Here is a 14,030-nt window from a genome sequence, read left to right as displayed (position 1 = left end):
AACAACCATTTTTTATTCTATTTTTTAGATACAGTGGCTTTGGATATTTGGTTCCCTTTACTTTCTCCACATTTGGTTGAGTTATAGATTTAATTACATTTTATTTGCAATCAATCAAAACTGCATCACACCACTTGGGCACAGCCATGAGAGACTTGTTAGAGAGGCCAACAATCACTTTGAAGCAGCTACAGAGTTGGCTGGCTGAAAGTGGGGTAGCTGTGCCCCAGTCAACCTTATCAAGAGCTTTGCATAAAACTGGCCTGTATTGAAGGGTGACAGGAAAGAAGTGATTACAGATGCAATTGGGTTTTGTGGTCAAAAGATATCAAACTGCTGTGTTTTTGAGCAAAATGCAGAAATATTGCAAGCGAACCCTAAAACATTAATCCGTGGGAGACAATTCAGCTTTCAGCTCGACAATTATGTCAGTAACAAAAAGTGACTGTCCTACAGTGGTCCTGTCAGTCCTGATCTCAATCACTTTGAGATTTTGATCTTATATTTTCCAAACTAAAACCAGTATCACCTTACAGTTATTGATTTTAACTGTCTGTTATGAAACAATTGAAGATTTCAGTGTACCATTTTGTAATTCTGAAAAAAAAAATGAATTGGCAGTGGGAAAGGCATTTCAAAAACAAGTGTTTTCCAGTAAGCAGGTTTATTTCCTCACCAAAACAAGTGTGGGATTGAGTTTTCCTTTTGCATTCCTTTTAAGAGTATTAGTTGATCTTTTTTTAGCTTGTTTGAGTCATGATGACTGTTCAATGGCAATCTGTTGGACCAATCACATGGCATTGTTGTGTAAACTTCTACATCCTTTTTAGGTCACAGGACCATATTCATAAGAAATATAAATTTTTTTTTATTTCCATTTTTCAGATTTCTTTCATTTGTTTCTTTTATCAACAAGATTAGCAAAAAACATGTGCTTTTCACATGATTGTTGCTGGTGTTCTCTGGGACTTTCGCTATGGGTAGTTGAGTTAGATTTGAGTTAGAGAGCTGGTATCATATGATCATCAGTCATCATTTCTCAATGGAATGTCTGATTTCATTCCAGCCTAGACAGTAATGACCATGCATTTCCTCTTGATGGTCATGAACACGTCATGCCGAGCAGTCCTGTTTATGGCACTACTCCCTCAGTGAACAAGTACTAGCCAGCCCCTACATTCTTGAGGAGAATGCGTTCAGAGGCCAACATATACGATTCTTTTTAGGTGCTGAGCCTACTGCAGGAAGTTGTTTACATGCAACTAGACAGCCCTTGTCCTATCATTAACACGGACAGTGCAGAGCCCATTCATACTGACATGAGGCCCCATGGCATTGTGGGTAGGTCATTAAATAGTATTTTTTTTAATTTTCATTAAGTTTATTCTTCATCAGTCTAAAAAACAAAAGAATCACCACAGAGATTTCATTTCAATAATGTATAAATACTACAAATAATTTACACATATAATTTGTACTAGAAGAAAACAGTTTTCATTATTTGATAAATAATAATAGTACAATGTCTAGCTCAAGAATATCTATTAAAAACCTTTTCAATGATACCCTAGGACAAGAAAGCTTATGAAGCTCATGATTTGCTCACATAGCAAGCGTAATTAATGTAATAAATGCTAATAATTCTTGTCACGGCTGGGTATGGGTAGAGGAACACAGGTGCAGAGGTTTAAGAAAAAGGCAGACAGTAATTTAATATACTCACAAAGTAAAAATAGACTGGGGCAGGAGGAACTTAAATAGGGACACGATGAAGGAGCAAACCAGGTTTTGGTAGAAACAATAAGGACAAGGCATATAAGAACAAAAGAGAAAAAACTAACATAACAGGCTACATAAAAAAAACAAAAGCTAAACAGGAAATAGAAAGAACGGAACCTCACAATGTAAAATTAGGATGTTAAAAATCTAAAATATTTTTAAATAACAATCATTTACAATCAAACAATTATAAATACACAATCAAATAAATAAATAGATAATAAATTAAGTTTAAAAATATATATATATTGATATATCCCTATATAGATATATCAGTTTTACCAAAAACCTATTCAGAGTAAAGCTACAGTCCAGAATCGTCTCTATCCCCATTGACCAGGGCTATGTTCCTTAAACTGCGGACTATATCCTGGCCAAAGCTTTGGAGCTGTACCAGGGTTAAGTGTGCAGCTACCTGGACCTGATAGTCCCCAGTGAGACGAGAGGCCAGGCTTGTGACTGTGGGCTGCAACGTCACCTCAGCTTGTACCGCTCTCAGCATCTGAAATGCAAATGTAAATGTTTCAATCAGCATTTTGTCCAGTGAATCGAATGGATTGTACAGTGCTGTTTGTGTGCTGGTCTTTATTGTGTGTGTGTGTGTGTACTGCACAATACTTTTATAGTCTCACCTTATTAATCTGGATGCCAAGATCTCTGATGTCAGTCATCAGTGCAGTGAGGTTCTCTGTGTTGGCCAGGCGTGGTTGGACAGCTTTCAGGAGGTCCTGGTGCAGCTGCAGTCCCTCTGACATATGTCTCAAACAGGTCTCCTGATGGAGGGACATCAAATCAAAAACAATGCTATGCTTCTAAACTAGAAGGTTCTTATATTTTATGGTTCTAATTAGGGCTCAGAGTTGTTCCTGGACAGATGATGTAATCAATAAAGTTTGAGGCCAGGTAGTCACAAAATTCACTCTAAACCTGATCTTTATATTCTAATGAATTCGGACGCTCACCAAGGTAAAATCTTCTGCCAAGGCCTTGAGAGTGGGAGCAGAGGGGATGCCCAGATTGGTCGCCATATATTGTAGTTTTCGGTTCTCAGTGGTCGAGTTAAGAATCAGGGTCTGAAAAGCAAAAGATGATAGTGAATTTCAAAATTATTTATCTGTATCAGGCAGAATTATGCCTACTGACAGTCTCCAAGACACACACCCTGCTGCAACATGGGTTTGAATTTAAACTATTCTTTCAGCAGGAAAAAACTCCCATATATTTCACCAATTTCCTGTTTAGTAAAACACAGAATGCCTGAAAAAAATGTATTTAAGAATTTGGCCTAATCTAGGCTACGCTGATGAAATCCAAATGTGAATTTGGTGGAATTTCGAACGAAAACCATTGGATTCAGCCCTTTACCTATCACAATTATTTACTATACATGTTGTGCCTATAGTAGGTTACAATTGTAATTTGTTTTGTGCACGCGATGACCACCATAGACATGAAAACTGTAACCACAACGTTTTATAGCTCACTCAAAACTAAGTGAATCCTATTAGCCATAAATGTATTGTAGTTTGTCAAATGAAAGGCATTGGTTTGTGATTTGTCAGTAACTGTCCCCTTTGAGAGAAATTACAGCTACAGTACTGCCTGGTACTGCTTGTCAAGGCCCAATTCACTTACCTCTGAATGTATGCAGGATTTGTGTGTCCCAGGAATTGCCTCCAAAACCTTTTTGATCAAATTCTGGCTGTTTTCAACAAAGATGTGGAATTCAGGATCTTCGACTAGTTGACCCGTCTCGCCTGAATATTCCATAAGCGGTGCGCTATAACCGACTCTTGCCATGTTGACGACAATAGCCAAAGCTGCAAAAAGAATAACGTTGCCTCTGTTACTGCGTCGATCCACGGGATAATGCAATGCATACGTTTGCCGTGTGATCCAACTGTGACCATTGGCAGAAATTATTATACGATATGACTTCCCATCAAATTGCACACCACCTTAAGTACAGTAGCCTATAACCAAGTTAAAATTAGTTATCGACAGGATACGCATGAAGTTAGCAACATGATACGCATGAAAAAAGACTGCCGGGTTAGAAATAACTTTAAAGATATAACACTAAAATATCTCAACATTTCTCCAAAATATATTTTTCGAAATGTTTCAAAAATGTATTTTATTTGCTGTTAATACAAAAACTGTCTAAAATATTTTCGAAGTCTTGACATTTTTTCTAAATTCAGCCAACTCAACTTCCTTGCCCACATCAAGACATGCTGTACCACTAGCAACATAGCAAAGGGAATAGCCAGCCTACTCACCAAACAGAGTGTTCATTACTATTGGTGATTTCCTTTCAATATAATTGACCAACTAGTGACCACGATTTTGACTATCATAGCTAATACTTCTATATATATATACCTGTTTCTTGGGAATGCCCCAATGTCTGGGAAGTTTAGTTAGTCACTGAATTATGTAATAATATGCACATGAAATAATAAATAACATCTTTAACTGTGTTTGAATGGTGGTATACATATACAGTCACTGGTCAACTGAAACCATTGCATAATGCTGATGTGCAATTATATCTTCTTTTTTATAGAACTACAAATCAAAAAACATTGTTTAACTGTGTTTACAAAATAAATGGGGGTAAAGCATTTTCCTTCAGATCTATTATAATTTGTTGAATAGATTCAACCTGTATCAAATTAAAGTGACAGAATATCTCAGAATTAAATACATCTCTTTCTGGAAGGCCCCAAAAATGTCAGAGAACATATCGAAATAACCACACTATGAAGACCAAGAAGCTTTTATAAAAAGAATGGAAAGCAAACCTACGACTCTATCTAGACTAAACGTCCACCAAAACAAAGCGATTTGCCAGATGCGTAACAAAGGTGTGCACTATGGCAGAGTGGCATGTAGAAACGCATTGCTGAAAATCTATGTCATTAAAGCATAGGTGTCATTTACACTGGGGACGCTGGGGACATGTCCCCACCACTATTTGAAATGGCTGATTTTGTCCCCACCACTTTTTGAAAGCATTTGGTTAAAATGTTCTGAAAAATCAAGCGAACCAGTAAATGTTAAAGGTTTATTTGCACAAAATAAAACATGCAATGCAGTTTAGATATAGAAAGAAACAATGTACATTGTCCAAAAAAAGTAACTTAATCAAAATAAACTATTACTGATTCTAAAATAACGGCGCCGTTATTCAATATTTTTCCCGTCCTGATATGTTTTTTTCAACTGATCTTTTGTCCCCACCACTTTTCAACACAAACTGACGCCCCTGCATTAAAGTATCACGTTATGGGCATTCTTTGCATCAATTTTCAGAAATAAAGACTTGCAGCTGTAATTACTTTTAAAGGATGTTCTATTAGGGATTGACTCAGGAGTTTAACACATCCATCCATCCATCTTCTTCCGCTTCATCCGGGGCCGGGTCGCGGGGGCAGCAGTCTAATCAGAGATGCCCAGACTTCCCTCTCCCCAGACACTTCCTCCAGCTCTTCCGGGGGGACACTGAGGCGTTCCCGAGGCTAGCCAGGAGACATAGTCCCTCCAGCGTGTCCTAGGTCTTCCCCGGGGTCCCTTCCCAGGAAGGCGTTCTGGAGGCATCCGAAACAGATGCCCAAGCCACCTCAGCTAACCCCTCTCGATATGGAGAAGCAGCGGCTCTACTCTGAGCTCCTCCCGGGTGACCGAGCTTCTCACCCTATCTCTAAGGGATCGCCCAGCCACCCTGCGGAGAAAGGGTGCCTGTATCGGCCGCCTGTATCCGGGATCTTGTCCTTTCGGTCATGACCCAAAGCTCATGACCATAGGTGAGAGTAGGAACGTAGATTGACCGGTAAATCGAGAGCTTCGCCTTGCGGCTCAGCTCTTTCTTCACCACGACAGACCGATACATCGACCACATTACTGCAGAAGCTGCACCGATCCGTCTGTCAATCTCCCGTTCCATCCTTCCCTCACTCATGAACAAGACCCCTAGATACTTAAACTCCTCCACTTGAGGCAGGCACTCTCCACCAACCTAAAGTGGGCAAGCCACCCTTTTCCGACTGAGGACTATGGCCTCGGATTTGGAGGTACTGATTCTAATCCCCACCGCTTCACACTCGGCTGCAAACCGTCCCAGCGCATGCTGAAGGTCCTGGTTTGAAGGGGCCAACAAGACAACATCATCCGCAAAGAGCAAAGACGAAATCGTGTGGTCCCCAAACCTGAGTTTAACACATTTGCTAACATTTTCACATAAAAAAATATTTTACACCTTCAAAGTGTATAGGGTATTAATCAAATTGGATTTCATTTTCATTTGTGAAAAAGTCCTTGAGGGATGAATGATTTAGAAATCAATTTTAATTGTTAAGAAAATTATATTAAAAGAAAATTACTGTGTATCAACACATTTAAACATAAACAATTATAATGTTCATATACTGTTTATCATAAATAATTTTATGATAATTCTGAAACAAAAACTGTCAGAAATTCTTACATTGAGGAAGCCTATTACCTCAAAGTTTGTCCTCAATTGGGCAATATATATGTATGAAAACATAACTATCTGAACGGCCCAATGAACTTTCCTGAATTAACTTGGAGGGGAAAATAGAGTTTAATTTGAATGTTTTTATCACAGATATAAATGCTTTATGCTAGAATAGAATGTTTCAGGAATTACATCACATTAACAAAAACCAAATATACCTCAAGTTGGATAGTCATTTATCCTTATTCCCTAAAACCCACACCTAAGCTGAGGCTACACAGTGGCTTGTGCCCTTGGAGTTTTCTAAAATGTATTGTGTTACAACATGAAATCAAAATGAATTTCATTAGTAATTATTGCCGCTGATGTACAAAAAAAGTACATAAATAAGATTACTTTAAATTAATTACAAATAAAAAACAGAAAACAATTGATTGCATAATTATTCACCCATTTCAGTCAATATTTGATAGATACACCTTTGGCCAGAATAAAAGCCCTATCTTGGTATCCTGACCTTTGCCTGCCTACCTCTGGATTATCCCCAACTGTACTTCGGCTTCTTATCTGCATTGATAGCCAGTTACCAACCTTCTGCCTGCCCTTTGACTTCGCTCCAGCCTGTCCCACTATATACCTTTGCTACTCCCTGCTAAACATCCTGCACTCTGCGCTTGGATCCATCCATCCATCCAACCTACTCTGTGTGCATTCATTACAGCTGGAAGATCAATCTTCCACAAAGTCCCGGTCCCTTGAAGACTTCAGCAGGTTTCCTCAGGAATTTCTCTGTACTTAGCTGTGTCCATATTTCCCCCTATCTTGACAAGCTGTCTGGGCCCTACCCATAGAAGCATTCCAATAGCATGATGCTGCCACCGGCTGCGGGCCGTTGCAGTACGCACAGTGTCTCCCAACTCCATTACAGGAGCTAAAGTGGATATAAAAAGTCTACAAACCCCTGTTAAAATGCCAAGTTCTTGTGATGTAAAAGAATGAGACAAAGATAAATTATGTCAGAACTTTTTCTCACTTCAGATCTTTTTCTCACGTCAGAACCTTTTCTCACAATAATAAAAACTCACAATAACCTGGTTGCATAAGTGTGCACACCCTTAAACTAATACTTTGCTGAAGCACCTTTTGATTTTATTACAGCACTCAGTCTTTTTGGGTAGGAGTCTATTAGCATGGCACATCTTGACGTGGCAATATTTGCCCACTTTTCTTTGCAAAACCACTACAAATCTGTCAGATTGTGAGGACATCTCACAGCCATCTTCAGATCACACCACAGATGTTCAATTGGATTCAGGTCTGGACTCTGGCTAGGCCATTCCAAAACGTTAATCTTCTGGTGAAGCCATGCTTTTGTGGATTTGGATGTGTTCTTTTGGTAGTTGTGGTGCTGAAAGGTGAACTTCATCTTCACCTTTCTAACGGGCGCCTGAATGGTTTTGTGCCAAACTTGTCTGGTATTTGGAACTGTTCATAATTCCCTACATCCTGACTAAGGCCCCGGTTCCAGCTGAAGAAAAACAGCCCCAAAGCATGATGCTGCCACCACCATGCTTCACTGTGAGTATGGTGTTCTTTGGGTGATGTGCAGTGTTGTTTTTGCGCCAAACATACCTTTTCAAATTATGGCCAAAAAGTTCAACCTTGGTTTCATCAGACCAAAACACATTTTCCCACGTGCTTTTGGGAGACTTGATATTTGTTTTGGCAAACTCCTGCAGGGCTTGGATGTTTTTCTTTGTAAGAAGCGATGGGGAGCGGTGGGGATGAGAATCAGCACCTCCAAATCCGAGGCCATGGTCCTCAGCCGGAAAAGGGTGGCTTGCCCACTTCAGGTTGGTGGAGAGTGCCTGCCTCAAGTGGAGGAGTTTAAGTATCTAGGGGTCTTGTTCACGAGTGAGGGAAGGATGGAACGGGAGATTGACAGACGGATCGGTGCAGCTTCTGCAGTAATGCAGTCGATGTATCGGTCTGTCGTGGTGAAGAAAGAGCTGAGCCGCAAGGCGAAGCTCTCGATTTACCAGTCAATCTACGTTCCTACTCTCACCTATGGTCATGAGCTTTGGGTCATGACCGAAAGGACAAGATCCCGGATACAGGCGGCTGAAATGAGCTTTCTCCGCAGGGTGGCTGGGCGATCCCTTAGAGATAGGGTGAGAAGCTCGGTCACCCGGGAGGAGCTCAGAGTAGAGCCGCTGCTCCTCCACATCGAGAGGGGTCAGCTGAGGTGGCTTGGGCATCTGTTTCGGATGCCTCCGGAACGCCTTCCTGGGAAGGTGTTCCGGTCCCGTCCCACCGGGAAGAGACCCCGGGGAAGACCTAGGACACGCTGGAGGGACTATGTCTCCCGGCTGGCCTGGGAACGCCTCGGTGTCCCCCCGGAAGAGCTAGAGGAAGTGTCTGGGGAGAGGGAGGTCTGGGCATCCCTGCTTAGACTGCTGCCCCCGCGACCCGGCCCCGGATAAGCGGAAGAAGATGGATGGATGGATGGAGAAAAGGCGTGCGTCTTGCCACCCTACCCCATAGCCCATTCATATGAAGAATACGGGAAATTGTTGTGACATGTAGCACACAGCCAGTACTAGCCAGAAATTCATCCAGTTCCTTTAATGTTGCTGTAGGCCTCTTGGAAGCCTCCCTGAACAGTTTTCTTCTCGTCTTTTCATCAGTTTCATCCAGTTCTTAGTAATGTCACTATTGTGCCATATTTTCTCCACTTGATGATGACTGTCTTCACTGTGTTCCATGGTATATCTAATGCTTTGGAAATTATTTTGTACCCTTCTCCTGACTGATATCTATCAACAACGAGATCCCTCTGATGCTTTGGATGCTCTCTGCAGACCATGGCTTTTGCTCTGAGATGCAACTAAGAAAATGTAATGACTTCTATTTAACATGCATTTAAATGTGATCCCCATCCCCATTTATAGGAGGTTGTGCACACTTAGGCAACCAGGTTATTGTAAGGTTTTTATTTTTCATTTTACCCCCTTGAAAATTTCAGTTTGTTTTTCAATTGAATTTGTTCAAATTATAGGTCACATTAAAAGTGGAAAAGGTTCTGACATGATTTATCTTTTTAGGGGTGTGTATACTTTTATATCCACTGTATAACTAATGATGGCAATTCGAGGCTTTATTAGCGTTATTTTTGCAGCAGGATATTATGCTGGCAGCAATCAGAATTTATCACTATAAAAGTCGTCATTGAAATTTATAAGGCAATATAGTTAACAATCTAGTCTGTGAAAAAAGAACAGACAAGAATAACATTGGAATGGACATTAAACATAAAATGTACAGACTAGATTAACTATATTGCCTTATATATTTCAATGATGGCTTTTATTGTGATAAAGAAAATCTGAGTTAGCTGTGCTAGCATAATATCCTGTTGCTAGAAGAACGGTAATGAAGCCTCGAATGGCCATCACTAGCTATAACTCCCTTAGAATTGCCATAGGCCTCTTGGCAGTCTCTCTTCCAGATATTCTGTTTATTGTTAGGAATTGTACAAATCTGTAGGACCTTCCAGAGACAGGTGTATTTAACCTGAAATCATGTGAAACACCTTGACTTCACACAAATGGACTCCATTCAAATAATTACTTGACTTCTAATAAAAATATGTTGCACAGGTCATTCAAGTCTGTCATAGCGAAGTGGATGAATACTTAAACTTCAAATTAATTTGTTTAATATTTATAATTAATTTAGATTGTTTTGTTCCCTTGGACATTGTAGATTTTTAAAAATAAAATAGAAATCCATTTGATTTAATGGTGTAAAATAATATCCAAGTGGGTGGATACTTTTTAGAGCAATTGTAGTTAATTCATTGTGGTCACTGTGGTATTTTTTTTATTTGACCTCAATTTTGTTGGGTGAAAACAGAACCCCAATTTAAAGTTTTTCAAAAGTTATCTGATTGGATTGCAAGGCCATGGTTTGACACCTGCTTGCAGATTAGCCCAGGGGTCGCCGAGAGGGCAATTGTACGTTGCCATTCCAGGTTTGGGGGGGAGTAACAAATATGGTTGCCTTTTCTCATCACATTCTAGCTCTCTAATGGAAATTTAAGTTATCGTCTTGGATTTTGACAATAAAATTAACTGAAACTTTGCATCATTTATTTGAATAGAGATGCATGTTGTATCGTTTGTCTTCTATTCATTTAATCCTGATCAAGTGGAGTGAGGACTACTCTTAGGGAGTTCAATGCAACACTGCCATCTTGTGTCATCCACGACTCCATTGCTAATTTACAACAGTGACATTGATCAGCATGAGGAAAACAGCTTTGTCTCAACATGCAGGAGTGCCTCCCAGTCAATTAAATGACTTTAACAGTTAACAAGTCATTGCAGATGAATTTCTTAATGATCTGACACAAAAACTTGGTCTGTGATCAGTCTAAATTGATTGTCACTGGCCATACAAACTGTTAGCCTGTTTGTTAATGTTACCGACCGGGTTGCTGACGTTAGCCTTACTGTCACTCACCATATATTCATTTTCCACTCTGCCAAAGGACTGGTGACACTTGTTGTACCTTCTGTCCACAATTAATCTTAGTACTCTACAGTAAATGTCTCTCCTGCTTGGGTGTATGCTGGCATAAGCAGCTTGATGTAGAGTATGAATGTAGCAAGATGGCCGTCAGGACGTGTATACAAACACTGGTCTCTCTGAAGGCCTACAATGTGTTCTCTGATAGCAACATGAGTAACATGAGGAATTATGTGTCTAACTCCTAGATGACAGACATGGGCGCTGTTCTGAAGTCACTGTGCCACCATCTTTGTACTCCAGCATTGTGATAAACATTGGAGATGCTACCGTATTGGGTTTATTATGTCTTTATGCATTTTTGCCATATATTTTACAGACACCATACAACTTTAATCCTTTCATTTTTATTAGTTACTGATACATAGCTGTTGATCGTTCCATAATAACTTATGAATGCCTGCAGAGCTTTATTCCATTTTTATAACCCATCGGAGCATCTTTGTACTGCAAAAGCTTTTTTTACTGCAATGTTTGACGGGTGATTGGTGGTTTACAGTATATTTTTTAAAGAGTATTAGTTTTAATGTCCACACTATCACAAATAACCACTGAAATACATATATTTTTATCATATATTCCTATGGAGAACCGCTCCTTTGGAGTAATACCAAATTGGTATTTAATTTGGTAATTTTCAACTCTGACAGGCAAATACACAGTCATTTAATTTATCTCTATGTTGTATCCTGAGAGAATTAGGACGTTCTGTCCTGTAGTCACATCAAAAGTCTGATTCTTACCTTCACCAAATTTGGAATGGTGTAGTAATTTGCCATGGTACATAATCTATATTATTTACTGTAATAACACCTCACTCTGATATTAGTTAAATAGGAGTTATGGAGGAGTTGAGAAAGGGCTGGTTACTGTGGAAACAGAGCACATGTGTGTTGTCTCCATAAAACAGGAGACAACATGAAGCGCGAAGGGATTAACCATGGACCTTGTTCATTTGAGAAAATGCCATCCGTTCCCCAGTAGTCCAGACTCAAGAGTGGAACAGACTCCATCGGAAATGTAAAAATGTTTTGTGTTTTATACACCTACTTACTGTACCGTGTACACTTTCCCTTGCCAATTCCATCTAATCTAAATACTCTTTAATTGCAAAGTCAACCTTGTGTGACCTCGACAACTGGTCTGGTTTTAATTATTGGGGTTTGGCTTAGATTGGCTATGTGGAAAAGGATTTGGGGAGTGGATCAAAACTGGGGGAGGCATTTTGACTCTCCCCTTATACTTACAGGGGAAGCAACAGAAGGTGAACAGAGAATATTGAGAAGGGGAGACAGAAAGGTGCATATCAGTTCTTACAAGGCTTCTGACGTATGTCACAGATAAAGAGCTGCTTTCCATCTCTGCTTCTGGTCACCTTCCATTCAGATTTAATTATTTTTTTTAATCAGGCTTACTTCATAACTCTACACTACAGTTTAATTGTCTCACATCTCATTGATTTGATCATTGTCTGGAAAATGGTTATGCAGCCGACAGCTTCTGTATAAAGACTCTGGACCTATTGACCTGCTTGTCATCTGATCAAAGCATTGACATGGCCTAAGAGGTCATGTACTCTTATAATATTCACAAGTACAACCAGAAGAAGGTCTGGGCACCCCTCAGAGTTTAGTTCCTCTCTAGGTTTCTTCCTAAATTTTGTCCCTACTGGGGAGTTTTCCTAGCCATTGTGTATTAACTCATGTTGCTTGCTCTTTAGTGTTTCAGGCTGGGTATCTGTAAAAGTGCTGATGAATAAAGACCTTTATAAAATAAATTTGATTGATTTGAAATTTGATTATACAGTACTTTCATCCAAAATACACAGGTTGTCTTTTAATGGCTGTTTTATGTGTCTAAATTTGTGTGCAAATAAATTAACTAAACAGATCAATTTACTCACTGACAATGTTGTTTACTTGAAAACAAACAAAGCGCTCTTTGTCAAACAAGTGCTGTTGCTGGTGATGGCACAGGGTGAGATGTTTTTACTTGCTTCCCAACAACAAAATCGTTTTTTACAATTGTGTTATGGTGCTGGAAAAACTTACAGAACTAGACTTCTTATATCACCAATCATTCCATTCAATGCACATTGAGCGAGTATCCGATATTGACCTCAATAGCCGAGGGGAATCTCAGTCGGAAAAAGTGTCCCCTGGTTACCTCGGAAATGAGACGTGCGACAAATAAAATTTCTTACACTCTGAACGCAAATCCGTCATCAAGTCTCATTCGTCTAAATAAAAAAATGGTAATGTAAAATCGCCCTGCGAGAAAACAAATGTAAACAACAAAGATGTATCTGACGACAGTAAGAGAGGTAGCGACTTCAGCCTTTTGAAATCTGTCTGAGGGACACCACTCTGAATCAGGGCCCCTACCTTAGAGTGAATCCCCCATGCAGCAAGGCCCGCGTTGGAAACATTATAATCTGGCAACCCAATGCCATGTGGGGCTGGCAGCGCAGCGCTCTGTAGGATTGGGATGCGTCACCTTATCCTGCACTTTGTGTCCCATTACCCAGCAGTTGTAATGCTCACAGCCAGTGTAACGTGTCCGGGGGGTGGTGGGCGGTGCAAAGTGAGCTGATCTAGCTTGAAATGTAAATGAACCGCTGTGGCAGCCACTGTGCGCTGGGGAACAGGGAGTGTTACATTACACACTTGCAGTCCCTCATGCTCACAAAGAAAAACACAGACACATGCGATCATACACGCTATATATCTCCCCCCCCCCCCACACACATCGAGAAGTCTAATTTGAGACCACACACACAGAGAATAAATTTATTTCATTCCCGCTCTGCCTCCCCCAATAATGGATATGTATTAGAATAGTCCCTCCATACAAGCATGCTACTTAAGAGAGCAGGAATGCCTAGCTAGCTGTGTGGTAGGAAATGTCAGCCAGAGATGCTTACCATCTATTTTTCAGTGCCGTTGAACTTCCTGCTTGTCACAGGAGGTTGTTGTAGTTGGCCTTGCTGAGATTAATTCTGTCTGGATCAGTAAAAGTGCCTTGTAAAGCCAACTCTGCCAGGAGCGGGGTGGTGTGAATCAACACTGACGTACAAGATTATCTACAGACAACTGACAGTGTTTGGACCCTGACATTTTTGTGAGGGTTTTTGTTTGGTCTCCCAACGTCTAGGGACGTCCAAGGGTTGCCAACTTGA

General features: G+C 40.2%; 1 protein-coding gene across 3 annotated transcripts; it reads right to left on the bottom strand.

Moving 5' to 3' along the window:
• Positions 1-1,402: 1,402 nt before the first annotated feature.
• Positions 1,403-13,473, bottom strand: csf3a (colony stimulating factor 3 (granulocyte) a). Of its 3 annotated transcripts, none has more exons than XM_020046411.3 (5): positions 13,237-13,473; positions 3,415-3,599; positions 2,742-2,852; positions 2,412-2,552; positions 1,403-2,281 (listed from the first exon to the last, which is right to left on the bottom strand). In XM_020046411.3, the coding sequence occupies exons 2-5, from the start codon at positions 3,577-3,579 to the stop codon at positions 2,084-2,086; spliced, it is 615 nt and encodes a 204-aa protein (XP_019901970.2). In that variant the 5' UTR covers positions 3,580-3,599; positions 13,237-13,473; the 3' UTR covers positions 1,403-2,083. The 3 variants fall into 3 exon arrangements, with proteins under 3 accessions (XP_019901970.2, XP_019901971.2, XP_010892845.2); XM_020046412.3 differs by lacking the exon at positions 13,237-13,473 and adding an exon at positions 12,904-13,193; XM_010894543.4 differs by lacking the exon at positions 13,237-13,473 and adding an exon at positions 4,062-4,205.
• Positions 13,474-14,030: the final 557 nt, after the last annotated feature.

This window comes from Esox lucius, chromosome 5 (genome assembly GCF_011004845.1).
Source record: "Esox lucius isolate fEsoLuc1 chromosome 5, fEsoLuc1.pri, whole genome shotgun sequence".
Taxonomy (NCBI): domain Eukaryota; kingdom Metazoa; phylum Chordata; class Actinopteri; order Esociformes; family Esocidae; genus Esox; species Esox lucius.
The sequence above is the reverse complement of the archived record's forward strand: the minus strand, read 5'-3'. Positions and strand labels throughout refer to the sequence as shown.

Bases quoted from the DNA above. Each gene is read 5' to 3' on its own strand.
- csf3a (XM_010894543.4), bottom strand. The intron at 2,853-3,414 runs GTAAGTGAATTG...TTTGCTTTTCAG, and splicing joins AATCCTGCATACATTCAGAG to ACCCTGATTCTTAACTCGAC. The intron at 2,553-2,741 runs GTGAGCGTCCGA...TCCCTCCATCAG, and splicing joins TGGCAGAAGATTTTACCTTG to GAGACCTGTTTGAGACATAT.